The sequence below is a fragment of the Astyanax mexicanus genome, chromosome 13 (genome assembly GCF_023375975.1).
Source record: "Astyanax mexicanus isolate ESR-SI-001 chromosome 13, AstMex3_surface, whole genome shotgun sequence".
Taxonomy (NCBI): Eukaryota; Metazoa; Chordata; class Actinopteri; order Characiformes; family Acestrorhamphidae; genus Astyanax; species Astyanax mexicanus.
This window is the reverse complement of record NC_064420.1, coordinates 35,010,802-35,027,787: the sequence shown is the minus strand read 5'-3', so window position 1 is coordinate 35,027,787 and position 16,986 is coordinate 35,010,802. Positions and strand designations below refer to the sequence as shown.

Below are 16,986 nucleotides of genomic sequence, written 5' to 3'. Positions count from 1 at the left end.
GGAATTCCTGTGAATTCTTTGTGGGGGTTGAGGGAAGAGCATGTTTGTTGTAGCAGAATGTGAGTTAAAGCTGTGTTTGTTGTGATTGGTCAGATTCATGGGCGCTGTGTGTGTAAGCATAACACAGTGGGGCTAAACTGTGAGCGCTGCAGAGATTTCCACCATGACCTGCCCTGGAGACCAGCTGAGGCTGATAACCCTCACACCTGCACAGGCAAGAAACACACACACACACACACACACACTTACAAACGTACAAATCACAACCCTCTAATTAAATGTATAATGCGTCCATTGTATTGTCTCTTTAATCAGAGTGCAACTGTAACGGTCACTCCAGAACGTGTCACTTTGACATGGCGGTGTATCTGGCCACGGGGAATGTTAGCGGAGGTGTTTGTGACAACTGTCTTCACAACACCATGGGACGCAACTGTGAAACCTGCAAACCCTTCTACTATCAGGACCCGTCCAAAGATATCAGAGACCCAAGTGCATGTGTTGGTAAGTTAACCGGCAGCTCATTGATGTTACAGTCCATTGTCTGTACCTGGATATTTGTCCATTGGTAAAATTCTTAGTGTTTTCTTCATACATTTAATTTTTATATACAGCTCTGGAAAAAAAATAAATGACCACTTAAAAATGATGAGTTTCTTTGATTTTACCAAATTGAAAACCTGGAATATAATTAATAGGAAGATAGATGATCACAAGCCATCATACCAAGGATTCAAGGATTCAAGGAGATTTTATTGTCATTCGCATCACATGTGTACATGAGGTGGAACGAAATTGTGATCTCACAATCCAGTTTTACACCCAAAGAGCTGTTATTAATAGATATATAGATAAGAAAAGAATACAATATAAGAAATAGAATATACAAAATAGATAGATAAATATCCCAAAGAATAAAAAAAAAAAAAAAAAGAGGAACTGCTTGAATTGTTTCACCAGGAGTGGCATAAATGTATCCAAAAAGCAGTGTGTAAGACTGGTGGAGGAGAACATGCCAAGATGCATGAAAACTGTGACTAAAAACCAGGGGTTTTCCACCAAATATTGATTTCTGAACTCAAAACTTAAAACTTTACGAATATGAACTTGTTTTCTTTGCTTTATTTGAGGTCTGAAAGCTCTTCATCTTTTTTGTTATTTCAGCCATTTCTCATTTTCTGCAAATAAATGCTCTAAATGACAATATTTTAATTTTGAATTTGGGAGAAATGTTGTCTGTAGTTTATAGAATAAAACAATAATGTTCAATTTACTCAAACCTATATCTATAAATAGCAAAATCAGAGAAACTGATTCAGAAACTGAAGTGGTCTCTTCATTTTTTCCAGAGCTGTATGTCCAAATGTTTGTGGGCACCTCTTCTAATCAATTAATTTAGCTACTTTTTTTTTACCTATTGCTGACACAGACGTGCTAATGCACACAAACAGCTTGTATAATCTTTGTAGAGAAGATAGAATAAGAATAGAACACTGTGTAGCTGATAAACATTAACCATGACTCTCTAGGCACCAATGTAGTTAAGTCTGAGTAAAGCTATGCAATCTAAAATTTCCTGCTTGTTTCTAATTCTTTTTTTTTATTTGTTTCCTGTGTGTAGCATGTGACTGTGACCCAGTGGGCTCTCTGGAGGGAGGTGTGTGTGACAGCCACACTGATCTGGATCTGGGGATGATTGCTGGTCAGTGTCGCTGCAAGCCCAACGTCAAAGGCCAGCGCTGTGACTATTGTAGGGACGGCCACTACGGCCTTACCCAAAACGATCCTCTGGGGTGCCAGCGTAAGTCAGTGTTTGTTTGTGTAAGAGTTTTTTCTTATTTATTGATTGATGACATGGATAACATTAATGTGTATTTATATTTAAGTGTATGTGTGTGATGTACAGTATATTCTGATTATTGTGTTTGACAGCATGCAACTGTGATCCACGTGGCATCACCATGCTGGGAGCCCCATGCGATCCAATCAGTGGAGACTGTTCCTGCAAGAGATACGTTACCGGACGCTACTGCAACCAGTGCATAGTAAGAGTCTGCTTTATCTGTACAAGTACGCCATGACCTCTTATCCACTGCAGGACCAAAGCCTGGACTAAGCCTGTGATGTACTGTGCCAATGTGGAGAGATTGGACTAGTTATGGTTTCTTTTTCCATTTGTTGTGTTGTCAAATCTGGACCAGAAGTGCAAGGCATTTTAAAATACCTAAAATTATGCAACAGTTGCTTCATCAATTGTGTCCAGTCTCATATCTCCCACCTGATTTTAACAGTTAGCTTCTGAAATGGAGCATACTAACCAAATGCGAAATTGAGAACTGTAATTTTTTTACACTGATTACCGGCCTACAACAGCATTAGCTCATCCCACCATGTTACCAACCTCGTCCCACATCACTACTGAGGTGTTAGAATGTCCCAAATAACCAATCAAGAGATCCCTACATCAGTAAACCTTCACACTGATTGGTACTTTGGCCCCAAGTGTGATAAGGTATCTAAAAACCCATTTTGTTCTGTGTGCATGTGAAAAAGCCACCAGAACAGTTACCCTCTTTACTCAGACCATAAGTACCATAATAAGTTCCATAATACAGTAGTAATTACAGTGCTGGGGCATCCAATCTGAAATTGAGATGATTTCTTTTGAAATTTTAATGGTATAATAAATCAAAAATGATTTAATGGCATCTAAAGTCAAAGGTGTGCCCAATTACCAAGCAGTATAGATGTTTTGACCAGTGTAGGATATTGGCAATACACATTATGTAAATTTATAACTCAGTGCTAAAGTATAAACTAAGCATATTTCCTTCTGTTATTAGTACAATATGCTTTATTCAAACATGAGATAATGTTATTTGGTATTAGAGATACTGTATCAAATACCTTGGACAGTTCCCTATATTGTAACTAAGGAGCTCTTTAGGATGCCGAATATGAAAATGCAAGCTCTTGCTACTAAAATATGTTAATTTAAATAGAATTAGGCCACTTGTAATTTTCAGGGTGGACATATTGCTCAGCTGACTGGGTCATAAAGGGTCATGTGACAATATGTTTCTTGCAGTACACTTAAACACACATGCTTGTGCCTGTCTTCATAATCCAGCAGATAAGATGATAGTAAAATGTATAATTCTTCAAATGTATGTAGTGAATAAAATATTGTGTGTGTGTTTGTGTGTGTGTAGCCAGAGTACTGGGGACTCAGTAATGACCTTGCAGGCTGTAGACCCTGTGACTGTGATTTTGGTGGAGCGTACAGCAACAAGTGGGTATTTGTTATGTGTTTATTTGTGTGTTTTTAAATGATAAAGCAGATTAAATAGAGATTGTCAGAAGCAGAATAGAGCTGCAATTATTCATTAGAAATAATTAACTATATGGAGTGTTATATATTTATATGTTGACTATTGCAATATAATATTTTGCGGTATTGTATAATTAAAAAAATGATGGGTTCTATTATGCATTTTATTTGTTTTATTGTACAGTATTGCAAACTATTATATTTCAAAACATCAACATATAGCTGATTAGACAGTGGTTACTTTTGTTCTAATCCCCACTTTCTAGAAATCAGTGTTCTGATAAAATGTATACAATTATTTCATGTACAACACTGCCATATACAGCTCTGGAAAAAAAATATTTCCCTAAAAATAAACGCATTACTCGACTACTAATAACATCTATAGTGACAGAGGTGCAGAAAAGAGGTTTGATTTTTCCATTTTCAAAGCTTTCAGATATTCTGTACAGCTGTGTTTATAGTGTTTTTCATGTATCTGCTCCTGATTTTTGTCTATCGCAGGTGCATGGTGGAAAATGGTCAGTGTGAATGTCGGTCTTACCTGATTGGTCGCCAGTGCTCAGAGGTGCAGCCTGGATATTTCTGTGCTGCGCTGGACTACTACAAATATGAGGCTGAAGGAGCAGCAGCCTATAGCCCTGAAAGTTCTAATTTACCTGTGAGTACTGCTGTTTGATTAGACATATTGTTTTAATAACCACAATCATTATCACAATATCCACAATAAACACATGTAAAAGTTGGATAGCACCTTAATTACCATAAAACAAAGCTGGAGGCAGATTGAAGTAAAGCAGAGTAGAGGACCACATTAAACACAATGAGTGCAGCAAAGCCAACCGCCATAAAACCCTTAGAGGGGATCCTTATTTATTGTGTTTCACATCCATAATAGGATGTACAGCGCATGTGTTGTTTGTCCATATTTCGCACTCCTAGTGCCATCGCTGCCAAACCTGACCGGTCAGTTGTATTTAAGAAAAATTCATCCCGCCAGAAAAGAATTCAATAACACTGAAGCAAAATTTCATCTTCCTGTAAAAGAAAGGGTCCCCCATACTGAAACATGCTGGTGCTTGATAACAGAGTCAAAACAACAATGGCTTATCTAAAATTCACATCACCATATCACCATACCTGCGTGTCCCCAGGGCAGGCCCAGACACACACTAGTGCAAACTAAGCTCGCCAAATAATGGAACGTAAACTGTGAGGCACGGTGGGGTTTGACTCTGTGTGAATAGTGTGAATAGTGGTGCAGCAGTGTCAAGTTGCCCCATAGAATGTGGAAACTCGCATCTGGAGTGACTGATATGGGGGCTGTTATGCTGATGCTGGTTTTTGTCATATCTAGATTATATCCAGATTGATTTTTGACTTTCTAAACAGCTAGAAACCAAATACAATTTTTTATAAATCAGATCTGAACCACAAAGTGTCTTAGTCTGGACGCTCTGGTTAAATCAGGCTGTGATGTTGTTGGTAATCCTTTAAGAACTCCCCCTATCACTAGTAAATCCCTGAAAACCAGAAGGGTGAAGACTAGAACATGCCTTCTCCGATACTCTTTTCAAACTGCTGCTGATATAACACTCAGCAGCAGTTTGAAAAGCACTCAGAGGAAAGCGCAGTGACTCGGTTCTGATACATCAGCTCACAGACGCCTCCTGCTGAGTGACATCACCCTTTGAAGTGATGTGGGGAAAGAGCGCCATCTACCCACCCAAAGAGAGCAAGGCCAATAGTGCTCTTTCTCAGGGCTCCGGCAGCTGACGGCAAACTACATGAACGGGATTCGAACCAGCGATATCCCGATCATAGTGGCAGCACCTAAGTCCACTGGACCACTCAGAGCACTTACCTTATGATCTTTTAATCACTTGGTAAGGATACATGTGGGATCTCTTGAATTCAATGCGGATTTGATTTCTGAGTTACTTGTCTGTTTGCATGGACAGTTTTAGCCAGATGCCACCAGTCATGATCATTATCACCTGGACACTGTGCTGTCCACTGTGGGTGGTAATGCCTTCTATGATTTATTCCTGTGTGGGAAGTCTGGGAAGTTTGTATAACTTCGGAAATTTTGAATCCATTTGGCCCCCACTTTTAGGCCTTGATCAAACTAAGATAAGTCATGTTGTCTAACCAGCGTTCAACCTCGCTCACAAGATAACACCTCACAACTTAATCAGGTGTGAGTGTTTCCATGTTTACTCAGGTAACATGTCACGATCAGTTTATATACTGCTTTCTCATGACTGTTAGTAAGTTAAACTTCTATTTGTGGCTAAACTAAGTTGAGTTAACTCAAAAATCTGTTGCTTAGTTAATTTATCATTTTACAGTGACCTGATTTAAAAGCTTTACTATGGCATATATTCACATTTCTTCTGTACTTCATTCCAAGCGCCATACAGTACTACAGACAGCACTAGTTTTATAACACACACTCTGAATAACACTGAATAACACACTCAGGGATGTGACCAGGCCACAGCTGAAGTGACCCGGAATAAAATCTGAAAACAGAGGAGATGCCAGCCTGTCGAATAGAGTTAGTTATGCCCACCTCACATACAAACACATAGATCCTGCACCTCTCTCTATCACACACTCACTCTTTTTGCCTCTCCTTCTTTCTGTCTTACAAAAACAGACTTTCTGAGGGCCCCAGCACATTCCTTTATTCACTCGCTGTAACAACACAACCAGCTCTAACACATACATTCCCATCTCTCCCTTTCTGTGAGGTTGTTCAATTTGTGTTTTGTTTTTTTCACTCTATTTTAGCAATCTCATTTTAGCAAGACATCAACTGCGTGATTTAGGGCATGTGGGGGTGTCTTTGGTATTGTGAGAGCTCAAAAAATACGCCTTGTTCAGCTAGAAATCCGCAGAAGACAAGTACAATATATCTTAAATAATTATGGGTGTGTTTTGGGCATAACGTGAAATAAACCAGTCAGCGTTTCACTTCCCATTCCTTTTAAGATGCAGGTGTGGTCTGACTTTGGCACATTGATATCTTAACAGTGTGACGCTTTTGTACCTCTCAGTCTCAGCAGAGTAAGCTGAACTGCTTGTTCATGCCGTGAAGGTACGCCCGCATGTAATTTACAGGAACAGCAATGTTAGTTTACTTTGTATTTTCTTCGAAGTTGATGTAAACTTTGGATTTGTGTGCTGCAGCGCGTCTATGTGTGTAACATGTGCCTTGCACATGGCACACCTGCGTAGCTAAGAAGATAGCTATGGACGGTTGACTATTGACTGTTGTCAGGGTTTAAATCGGTTAGTGGCGCACCTGTGTTTTCCACCGGCAAGATTGAATACACGCCAGAAATTGACCTGAACACACCTTATTATAGTATTTCCAGAACATCACACCCATCAGTGTAGATATATTTCTAAACTCTGACGCTATTTTAACGACGAGCACACAAGGTGTGAAAATAGACTGTTGACGAGGTGCAAGATAGCAAAGAGCATCGCAACGTGCTTTGCGCAGGGTGTACAACAGGGCCCTATATCTTTACTGTTTTACTGCCCTCACTCATTCCAGCCATGCTGAATCATTTCTTATGGCTTTACACTGCATACTGTTTTTAGTGCCCCTCTAAATTGAGGTTTTGTAAGCTTCTACTATTGGCCTGGTCGATATGATGTTACCTACTATGATGAATTATATCACAATATCTCCCAATATGTTTTTTCTGAGTATGTTGACACCTAACAATTATTAAGTCTGTTTAACTAGATTTTGTTTAGCATGTTCAGTTTGGAGTGTTTGTAAATTATTTGTACTCATAGTTGTTCAGGTTAGAATATTTTATATCATACAATCGAAGTAAATATTGTAATACTATATTTATGATTTGGGCAGTGTGGTTTCGACAAAATGTGACAAAAAATGTAGGGTGAATTAAAATCTGTACTGTCATGCTTTTGCCCTGTTTAAACACAGTCACTGCTGCAATACCAAATAGCAGACTGCCTCTTTAAATACACATAATCTTCACATGCTGCTGAATCTCTGTCTTTCTATTCTCTCCTCTAAATTATTCAGGGGAAACCACGGCCTCAGGCAGGTAATAACTGTGCAGAGCATCTCAACAACCAGCTGAAGAGACACAAACGCCACCGACACATCGCCCAGCAGCAGAGAGCAGCACTGAGACGTATCCGCCAGCTGCAGCAGACTGTACGTCTGAATCCCTCAATGTTCTCTTCTGTTTTCAACAGATCACCAAAAGAAAAGCTAGGATTAGTTTCTTAGGGGGTCCTAGGGTAATTTTCTCTTTTATGGGTGGTCCTCTGTGAATTTATTCTCGTCTAGAACGACCATATATGTGTTTTTCTCAGACGTCCTTTGTGAAAATTACAGGCTAAATTATCTACTGTTTCTCGCTGAACTCTGTGGTCCTCCGGTAATTTTAGTCCAGTCTGGAAGCACATTTCTGAGTTTCGTCACCTCATGTTTTATAAAATAGCTATTTGTCCACTGCTACGCACAGTAATTACACTTTGGGCGCTCGTTTCCACGGAGATCCACGTAAACTCAACAGTGAGTGGAAATGGAGGAGCTACTGAATGTGATGTCATCTGACCAAGAAAGCCAAAAAAATCACTGGTCCTCAAGTTTTTTCAATTGCAGTCCGGGTGCAAGAGTTTTATCACTGAGAAGAAGTGTGAAATATTTTTTCAGACGCCCCCTGAGAAACTAATCCCGTCCGGATAGGGCTTCATTCAAATTTTTACACTTCACACGATTTATACCAAATGCAGACAGTCAGTCATACAAGCTGAAATTTGCCTTAGCTTTACAATGTGTTAAATGGGTATTTTAATATAGATAACAATATGTCATACATGTCAGAAACCACATAAGCAAGTCTATTTAAGTCAGGGTTAGGTCTTAACCCTTTTTGCTGTGTGACTCCTTTGTAGAGTTGAAAATATTCAGTGAATTTTTGGTGTATTTGTTTGCTGTCTTTGCAGCCTGATGTGACGACTGTAAGCAGAGAGAGGCAGCCGGGTCAGATGGTCACCTGGACTGGACCGGGCTTTGCTCGGGTTAAAGATGGCGCTGGGCTTGTCTTCACTATTGACAATATCGCTTACGCCATGGAGTATGACATCATGATACGCTATGAGCCAGAGGTCAGCCCTGAACTTATATTCTTTTTTTTAATGTTTTATATAAACACTGCATGTCAAATGTTAATATTTGTTTATTGGGTATTGCTTTTTTAGGGCTTTCTTGACCTTTCAACTGTTATTTATGTTCATAATAAACATGTTAAATACATTTTACTTGTGTGATAAGCAGGTTTCTGATGTTTTGTTTAGGTTACATTTTGCTCATTTTAACTTTTTAACACAATGCAATCAGCAGCTCGGAGAGCGTGAACTCCATAAGGTCCGGTGTGAGTGCATGGTGGGAGTTGGAGTCTTTAATGTGTGAGTGTGTGTCAGAGCAGGCAGACTGACACTTTTAGAACTGACACTATTTTTGGAGCATTTCTATTGGTCCATTCACTAGAAAAGTTGGCCAAAATGTAAAGTATAACTGCCAAATTCACAGAATTTAAAAAAAATTTAAATGTCTTTTTGTCAGACAGTGAAAATTTGTGATGCATTTTTATTTAATATTTAATTCTCTAAAAATCTCATTACAAAGCATTTACCCATTATTGATATTTGTTGAAAACAGTCCACAGAAGACTGGGAGGCCATTGTGAGCATTACATCCATCCAGCTGCCCACCAGCCCTCGCTGTGGAAACCTGCTGCCCACTGAGCAGTTATACACTGTCACCCTGCCCCACCACAAGAGGTAACATTACCACTGTATATCAGCTACACATGTGTGTATGAGTGAACGTGTGTGATTGGGGTATATGGTACAAAAATATGTGTGTACCATAATAATGTTCTGGGAATACACCTGTACAGGTGTGTAATAGGTTGATTATTTAAAAAAAGTATTTCACAGTGAACAATACACTCTCAGCCAGATCTAGCTCTGGTTTCACTCTGATGCTTATGGAAACTTTCCAGCATATCGGAGTGTGTCTGTGTGTGTTGTTGTAACATGACTAATCGGATCTCTGGCTCAGGTTCAGGAGACTGGCAATGCCTGCCTTCCGGGCAAATTAAACTCAGTGAGAGGCTATAAATCCTCTTTCACAAACACAAAGTAAATTAATAACAGAACTCCAACTAAGGACTGAGGAAGTGAGGTGGGTTTGATGCAGACATGTTTAAAGTACTAAAGTCCCAGACTTGAGTAAAAGTAAAAGAGAAGTACTGTATCAAAAAATGAATTAAGTAGAAGTTGAAGTGTTCGGCCAGTTGTGCTGAAAGCAAACAGTATGATTCAGTATTAGAAAACAATACTGAAGACTAAATTCATGGAAACAAAATTAGATTTATATATCATACTAGTCCATCAATTGTCTTAATACAGTATTAAAAGATATACTAGTGCATCTCAAATAATTAGAATATCATTGAAAAGTTACTTATTTCAGTAACTCAGTTCACAAAAGTGAAAGTCATATATTATATAGATGTATTAAACACGGAGTGATTTTAAGCGTTTTTAAGCGTCTTTTATTGTTGACGATTATGGCTTACACCCAATTAAAACCCAAAAATCAGTGTCCCAGAAAATTTGAATATTAATTTTAACTAAGACCAATTGGTACTTTTGGCAGTGTGGGCAGTGTGCCAAATCCTGCTGGAAAATGAAATACACATCTCCGTAAAGGTTGTCAGCAGAGAGAGGCATGAAGTGCTGTAAGATTTTCTGGGAAATCACTGCACTGACTTTGGACTTGATATAACACAGTGGACCAACACCAGCAGATGACATGTCTCTCCAAACCATCACTGATTGTAGAAACTTCACAATAGACCTCAAGCAGCTTGGACTGTGTGTCTCTCCACTCTTCCTCCTCTGGTCCTTTGATTTCCAAATAAAATGCAAAATTTACTGATGAACATTGACTATTATCTACAGCTCTGAAAAAAATGAGAGCACTTAAAAACTATGAGTTTCTTTGATTTTACCAAATTATAAAACCTCTGGAATATAATCAAGAGGAAGATGGATGATCACATGCCATCAAACCAAGCTGAACTGCTTAATTTTTTGCACCAGGAGTAAAGGCATAAAGTTATCCAAAAGCAGTGTGTAAGACTGGTGAAGGAGAACACGGTGCCAAGATGCATGAAAACTGTGATTAAAAACCAGGGTTATTACATCTAATATTGATTTCTGAACTCTTAAAACTTTATGAATATGAACTTGTTTTCTTTGCATTGTTTGAGGTCTAAAAGCTCTGCATCTTTTTGTTATTTCAGCCATTTCTCATTTTCTGTAAATAAATTCTCTAAATGACAATATTTTTATTTGGAATTTGAGAGAAATGTTGTCCGTAGTTTATAGAATAAAACAACAATATTCATTTAACTCAAATATATACCTATAAATAGCAAAATCAAAGAAACTGATTTAGAAACTGAAGTGGTCTCTTAATTTTTTTTCAAAGCTGTATGTATGATGTGTACAGCCCCATATTTTAGCGATCCCTGAACTTCATGTTTGTGGAAAAGCCACTACTTTTCTGCCACATTTAGTTTATATGCTTGTTATAACATAGTGCTGCTCCTCACTCAATACTGTTCACACAGTGTTTAAAAACCTGCCCTAAATCCACTGCCCTAAAACCTGCACCCTGCATTTCAACCCAGTCCTGCTCTGTGGTGACCTCAACAACATGCAGCTCTGAACTATTATAAAACTATGTTGTATTAACTTCCCCTTCCACCTCCCCTAACAGTCTGAAAATCTTCACAGGTACATTCTGATGCCGCGGCCCTTTTGCTTCGAGCCCAGCAACCGCTATGTGGTGTCCATCCGCTTCCAGCGCCATGCTGTCTCTTACAGACATCTCACCGCCTACATACTTGTCGACTCGGTAATGACTCATGCACTACAGTCATTGTTTAATAATAAATACATGAACTGTGAGAACAACTAATTAAATTTTAGTTACTAGAGTGAATACACAACTATTTTGCTTCAGTTTTAAAATACTAACTAACTGTTTTGTATAAATAATACAATATTTGTATAAAAATAAACTAATTATTGCATTATAGAAATAGAGATAAAATGAAAGATATTAGAAATTACTAGAAAGTACATATCAGTCTGTTGCCCTCTTGTGGTCAAAAATACAATATGTTTTACAATAAGTTTGTCAGAATTATTGAAATACGATTAATACTGATGTTAAACATTTGATATCTTATTGATATTCATACTGATTTTCCAAAGTATCAGGAGTTTTTAAACACTAGGAGAAGCTGCCTGTCATGGTGGAGCACAGAATACAGACACTCGCGGAACCAGTCAAGGATTTTATTAAAAACCCACAGGGTACAGAGAATGAAATTAGCAGTATAAACAAAACACCAGTAAAGGTATACCTGGGAGCGGAGAGCTTAACAGGATAGTGAGGCAGTCCAGTGGTCATACACGAAGTAAGCAGTATCAGAGGCAATCCAAAAACAGAAACGATAAACAATCCAATGGTCATACACAAGGCAGGCAGTATCAAGGATGATCCGAAAAACATAAACGATAAACAGTCCAGGGTAATACACGAAAAAATCCACAACGAAGGCAAAGGCAAAAATCGGTAGTCAAAAAACAAAAGCAAGGTCATACACGGAAAATAATCACAGAGAATAACGCTTTGTAATGTCGGACGAAACCTAGGCAATACGCGGCGCCGAAGGGCGTCTGAGCAGTGCTTTTATACAGTGGCTAATACTCAGGGCTAACCGGCCGGGGCAGGTGAGGTGTCACGTGATCAGCAGTGTGTGTGTTGTCAGCGGGTGGTGCATTCTGGGTATTGTAGTTGTTGGGCTGACAACCTCCGTTGGAGACCAGTGTGGAAGGACAAGAAGTGCCTACAGCACCAGACGTGACACTGCCTGTTTTCTTTCTAATCCACTTAATAATTTCAGAGCAGTAACAGGAATCAACCCAAATTCCAGGTTTGAAAATAGATGTAAAAAACAGACAACTGTGATGAAATGACAAGTTTGGAGGACATGAACTGTTTGATTTGTATTCAGAAAAATATTGATTGAAAATGAAGCTCAGGAAAGATACAGTTTTATGATTGTATTTATTATATTTTGACATTAGCAAATTTACCTTTTTCTATACTTTCTGTTACAATTACAATTAAGATTTTCAGTAATGTTCCTTATCAAACATGAAAGCTTTTTATGTAATGCTTAAATAGAAATAGAATCTAATGTCAGGCAGAAAAGTGACAGAAAACCCTTGCCTGTTAAGGGGTGACCTACTCCCCTAACACCTCTAACAAACTAACTACTTCTAACCTCACTTCCTGTTCCCCCTCATTTCGTCCTCTATCCCACTATTCCTCTTGGCCTCCTTTAGGCCCTGTAAACAAATTGCCTCTTCAGTGTCCTCTATAGCTAAATGTACGTCATTATTCGATAGGTGCTTTGGATAAAAGTGTCTGCTAAATGTAATGTAATGTGATTTAATGTAATGTAATATTGAGCACAGTTGACATTTTACAGAGAAGACCAAGAGTAGAAAGAACAGAAAATAAAATAAGAAGGAAATGACCTTATTCTGTCACACAGTGAAATACATTTACAAGAAAATGTGTAAATCAGTTTCTACATATTTTTCAAAAGTTCTACAGTTGTGAAATTATAATTAAGAGAAATGTCAAAGTTGATTTGACCATTAAAGTTGGATAAAAGTTAGACCTTCCCATTGAATAATTGACCCTTTTTAGGTTCTGACCTTTCTGTTCCATCTCTCTCCTTCTTCCTCTGTAGCTTGTTTTGATTCCTAAGTATGAGGAGCTGCCAGGTTTCCAGGGTAATGATCCCCTGGCTCAGCAACGGCGGGATGAGATGGTGCGCTACATGTGCATGGAGTCATTCATGACTGCTCCCATGCCGCCACTGGCTGAAATGTGTATTAAACTCATCTGCAGCATCTCCTCTTTGATGCATGATGGAGCATTAGGTGAGTCTTTTAGCATCTAGGAAGATCTAGAACAAATAGTTAAAAGTATTTTTTTCATTATGAAACTTCTTCTGCTTGTCATAATTAGTTTAATCAACATATAATATGAAAATGGTTAATCTAATATATTTGCAACCCCCAGCAAAAACTAAAACTAAAACAAAATTGCAATGTTATGTAAAACTATTGTTTTATATGCTGGTCTTTTAAAAGTGATGAAGTAGTGAAACATTAACATGTAGTTTTTTTTTTTTTTAATGAAAAATAAGTGAATAATTCTAATCGAACCACTATCTGTTTGAGGTAAGGAAAACCATTGCACTAAATATTAATATTAATTAGTAATTAGTAATTTACACTGTAATTGTAAAATATTTACACTGCTTGTAAAGATTTTTTTGGGTTTCAGGCATCTTTTGGATAATCAAACATGCACCAGTTCAAATTAACCCTGGGACACCATTGCTATTCCTGAAAAATAAACATAATAGGAGGGTTAACATTAGAATCAGAAATCATACTGAACCTGTAAATATATGCATGATTAAATGCCTAATAATTATTCAATATATCATCTATCATGAAGCGAATAAGGTCCTTTGCTAATATGGCTAATGAAATAATCTATGCCTTTTGTAAATACCCAGTTTTTTCCTATACCTTTACTGTAATGGTGGTTACATCTATGTTACGCTCAGTTTGTCTTTTTTGTTTCTTTGCTTTTTCTCTGTAGCTTGTCGCTGTGACCCTCAGGGTTCACTGAGCACAGAGTGTCACAAGATCGGAGGTCAGTGTAGCTGTAAACCCAATGTGATTGGCCGTAACTGTGACCAGTGTGCACCGAGAACCTATGGATTTGGACCCTATGGCTGCACTGGTAAGATGGGTTATAGTGGAAATACACTTCTTTACATGTACATTTACATTTACATTTATGATTTACAAGCTCGTTCTATTACAGAAGTGGGCAAATGTAGTGTAAGGACCTTTATTGCTGTATCACCAGTCTCCCACATGGTAGCTCACTGACAGGCAGGGGTGTTATCCACTACATCATACCAACCACTTTCACTAAAGGACTGCTTGATCTGTTCAATATAAAAATGCATTATTATGTCATAATAATTGAAAACTACAGTATGTCAAAATTACTTTGTTTTTCCTTAAAGAAGGAAGTAGTTCATTGCTCTTATCAGTTTAAAGAAGCGTTTTCTCTAGTGACCTCTAGTGGTTAAGATGTGCTAAATCACCTGAACAGATCAAGATGCTCAAGCTGGCTAACTATTCAAATTCCTTACAAAGACAAAACCAATCTTACTTTTTATTTATTTATTTGGAGCGATATTAAAACATGAATAATAACATTAATAATAACATTATACTACTGATTCTTATCTAAGATGGCACTTTGTACTAAATTCAGCTGATGCTTTGCACATTTTGCATTTGATCCAGTTTCTTTCTTGTGGTATTCTCAGCATTGCTGATTTCATTCAGACATAAGAAAACCTGCAGTGGAGTTGTTTAACCTAAAGAAAAAAACATTTGTAATTTGGTGAAACAGTAAAAATGATATAGTTAGGTTCAGCACCAACATATAGTGACTCAAAACCAAGATAGTAAACCATTAGCGCATGACCAAACATGACATGTCAAGAGCTAGTTAACCACCTGTTTACAAGTATAAGGGATGTTTTCACTAGGATTATTAGCTTGACCAGCTTTTCAAACACCTTGACCATCAAAAATAGGAGCTTAAACCATCCAAAACCAGCAAAGTCTGGTCTTAAGATGAGTTTTAATCATTCTCCACACATACAGTACATATTTGTGTTTGTACCATGAGATGCCAATTTAATATGGCAGACCACAGTATAGCGGTTTGGTGTGTATCTAAGTGGAGTGTTCATAAATTTCAGAATAGGATAAACTAAAGAAACAGATTTATTGGCACAGGATAAACAATGTTAAATGTGTTGACAGCATAGCTTTTTATTTTATAAGGCCTTGGCTGCATGACTTAAGTATATTTACACACTTAAAATAAATATTAATTTGAAATAGAGAAATTTTGATATAACTGTATGTAACCAGTAAAAAACAATATAGCTTTTGGTAATTGCATAAATAACTTTTATATAAGTTAACAATAACATTAAAACTAAATATAGGGGAAAAAACTTTGTTCACATACCTAAGTAACACTTTATAAATGCCCTGTAAATATTAAATATTCACTGTATTCTCTCTCTGATTCCTCTTAGCTTGTGACTGCCACCTTGATGGCTCAGCAGGGCAGCAGTGTGACCCTTTAACTGGACAGTGCCCCTGTAAACCCGGAGCCCGTGGACGGCAGTGCTCTGACTGTCAGCCTGGTCACTGGGGCTTCCCTAACTGCAGACCATGCCACTGTAACGGACACGCAGAGACCTGTGACCCTCAGACTGGCGCCTGCCTCGAGTGCAGAGATCACACAGCAGGTCATCTGTGCGAGAGGTTAGACACCACTTCCTTTTTTTTCACAACAGACAATATTAGTATCAGCATTTGTGGTCAGCTCCAGTTGTCTGATTTTTTTTGTCTATACAGTTATTTTTGCATATACAATTTAAATTTGGATAGAGAATGATCTATTGGACAGAGATGTTTTCTTCTTTTCTTGACAAAAACAGAGAATTGTTGCTGAGTTTAAGTGGTTTCTGTTTGACATGGTACTTCAGGACCTTGCTGTAGTGGTTGGGCTGGGCAATACATTTTAAATATTGATATTTTCAAGAATATTGTCTGTCCTCGTGCCTGTGTTGTCCCACGTGACCCGTGCCCCCGTGTTCTGCCTGTGATTTTCCATTACCTCATGTCTCATTTGTAGCTCCACCCCTTCCCCAGGTGTTTCCACTCCCAGTGTGTTTCCTGTTTAGTTAAATAGACTTCCTCTGTTACTTGTCCTCTGTCGGTCTTTGCACTGTCCCCCGTTGTCTGTCCCTCTGCGTTTCTCTGTTTTCAGTGTTTTCATAGCCTTAGCCCGAGTCCCTTGTTCTTTGTTTGTAATATATATTTATCTTCCTGTTTATTCTGTTATTTTCTAGTTCCCTGTGTTTTCCCTAGTTTATTCCCTTGCCCTGTTTTTGTTTATCCCGCGTAGTTTTATAGTCTCCCCGTTTGTTTATCTTTAGTATCTCTTGTTTGTTTCCGTGTTCCCTATTCACCTGCTTAGTGGTTAGTCTTTAGTTATTCCCTGTTTATGTTCTTAGCTCTGTTTAGTTTCTGGTTTAGTAGCCTCCCTATTTGTTTTAGTTTTATCTTGCCTCCGTTTCTTGTTTATTTCTTTGTTTCGCTGTTCTTTGTTTATTTGTTTATATTTATTTAATAAATTCGCCCTACCTGTGTTTACGTCCGCCTCCTCGTTGCAAATCCTGACAAAAAGACCGACCATATGGATGTAAACCAGTGGCATGCTGCTCGGAAGGCGGACCTGGAGTTTCTCCGCCTCCTCGCCGAGCAAATCCGAGGAGATGAACCGCTCCCAGCGCCTTTCCTCGGGTTGGAGCCCGTCAGCC

The 16,986-nt window shown here is 38.2% G+C and overlaps 1 protein-coding gene across 2 annotated transcripts in view; it reads left to right on the top strand.

The window, feature by feature from the left end:
* The window catches only part of lamb2l (laminin, beta 2-like), a 70,733-nt gene that overhangs the window by 36,694 nt on the left and 17,053 nt on the right, over positions 1 to 16,986 (top strand). For both annotated transcript variants that reach the window (XM_022677419.2, XM_022677420.2), the window contains exons 9-21: positions 94 to 214; positions 316 to 504; positions 1,622 to 1,801; positions 1,933 to 2,045; positions 3,213 to 3,292; positions 3,836 to 3,992; positions 7,404 to 7,538; positions 8,336 to 8,497; positions 9,051 to 9,172; positions 11,201 to 11,321; positions 13,237 to 13,429; positions 14,163 to 14,306; positions 15,694 to 15,925. In XM_022677419.2, the coding sequence (XP_022533140.2) occupies positions 94 to 214; positions 316 to 504; positions 1,622 to 1,801; positions 1,933 to 2,045; positions 3,213 to 3,292; positions 3,836 to 3,992; positions 7,404 to 7,538; positions 8,336 to 8,497; positions 9,051 to 9,172; positions 11,201 to 11,321; positions 13,237 to 13,429; positions 14,163 to 14,306; positions 15,694 to 15,925 (1,949 nt within the window). The remainder of the gene's footprint in view (positions 1 to 93; positions 215 to 315; positions 505 to 1,621; positions 1,802 to 1,932; positions 2,046 to 3,212; positions 3,293 to 3,835; positions 3,993 to 7,403; positions 7,539 to 8,335; positions 8,498 to 9,050; positions 9,173 to 11,200; positions 11,322 to 13,236; positions 13,430 to 14,162; positions 14,307 to 15,693; positions 15,926 to 16,986) is intronic.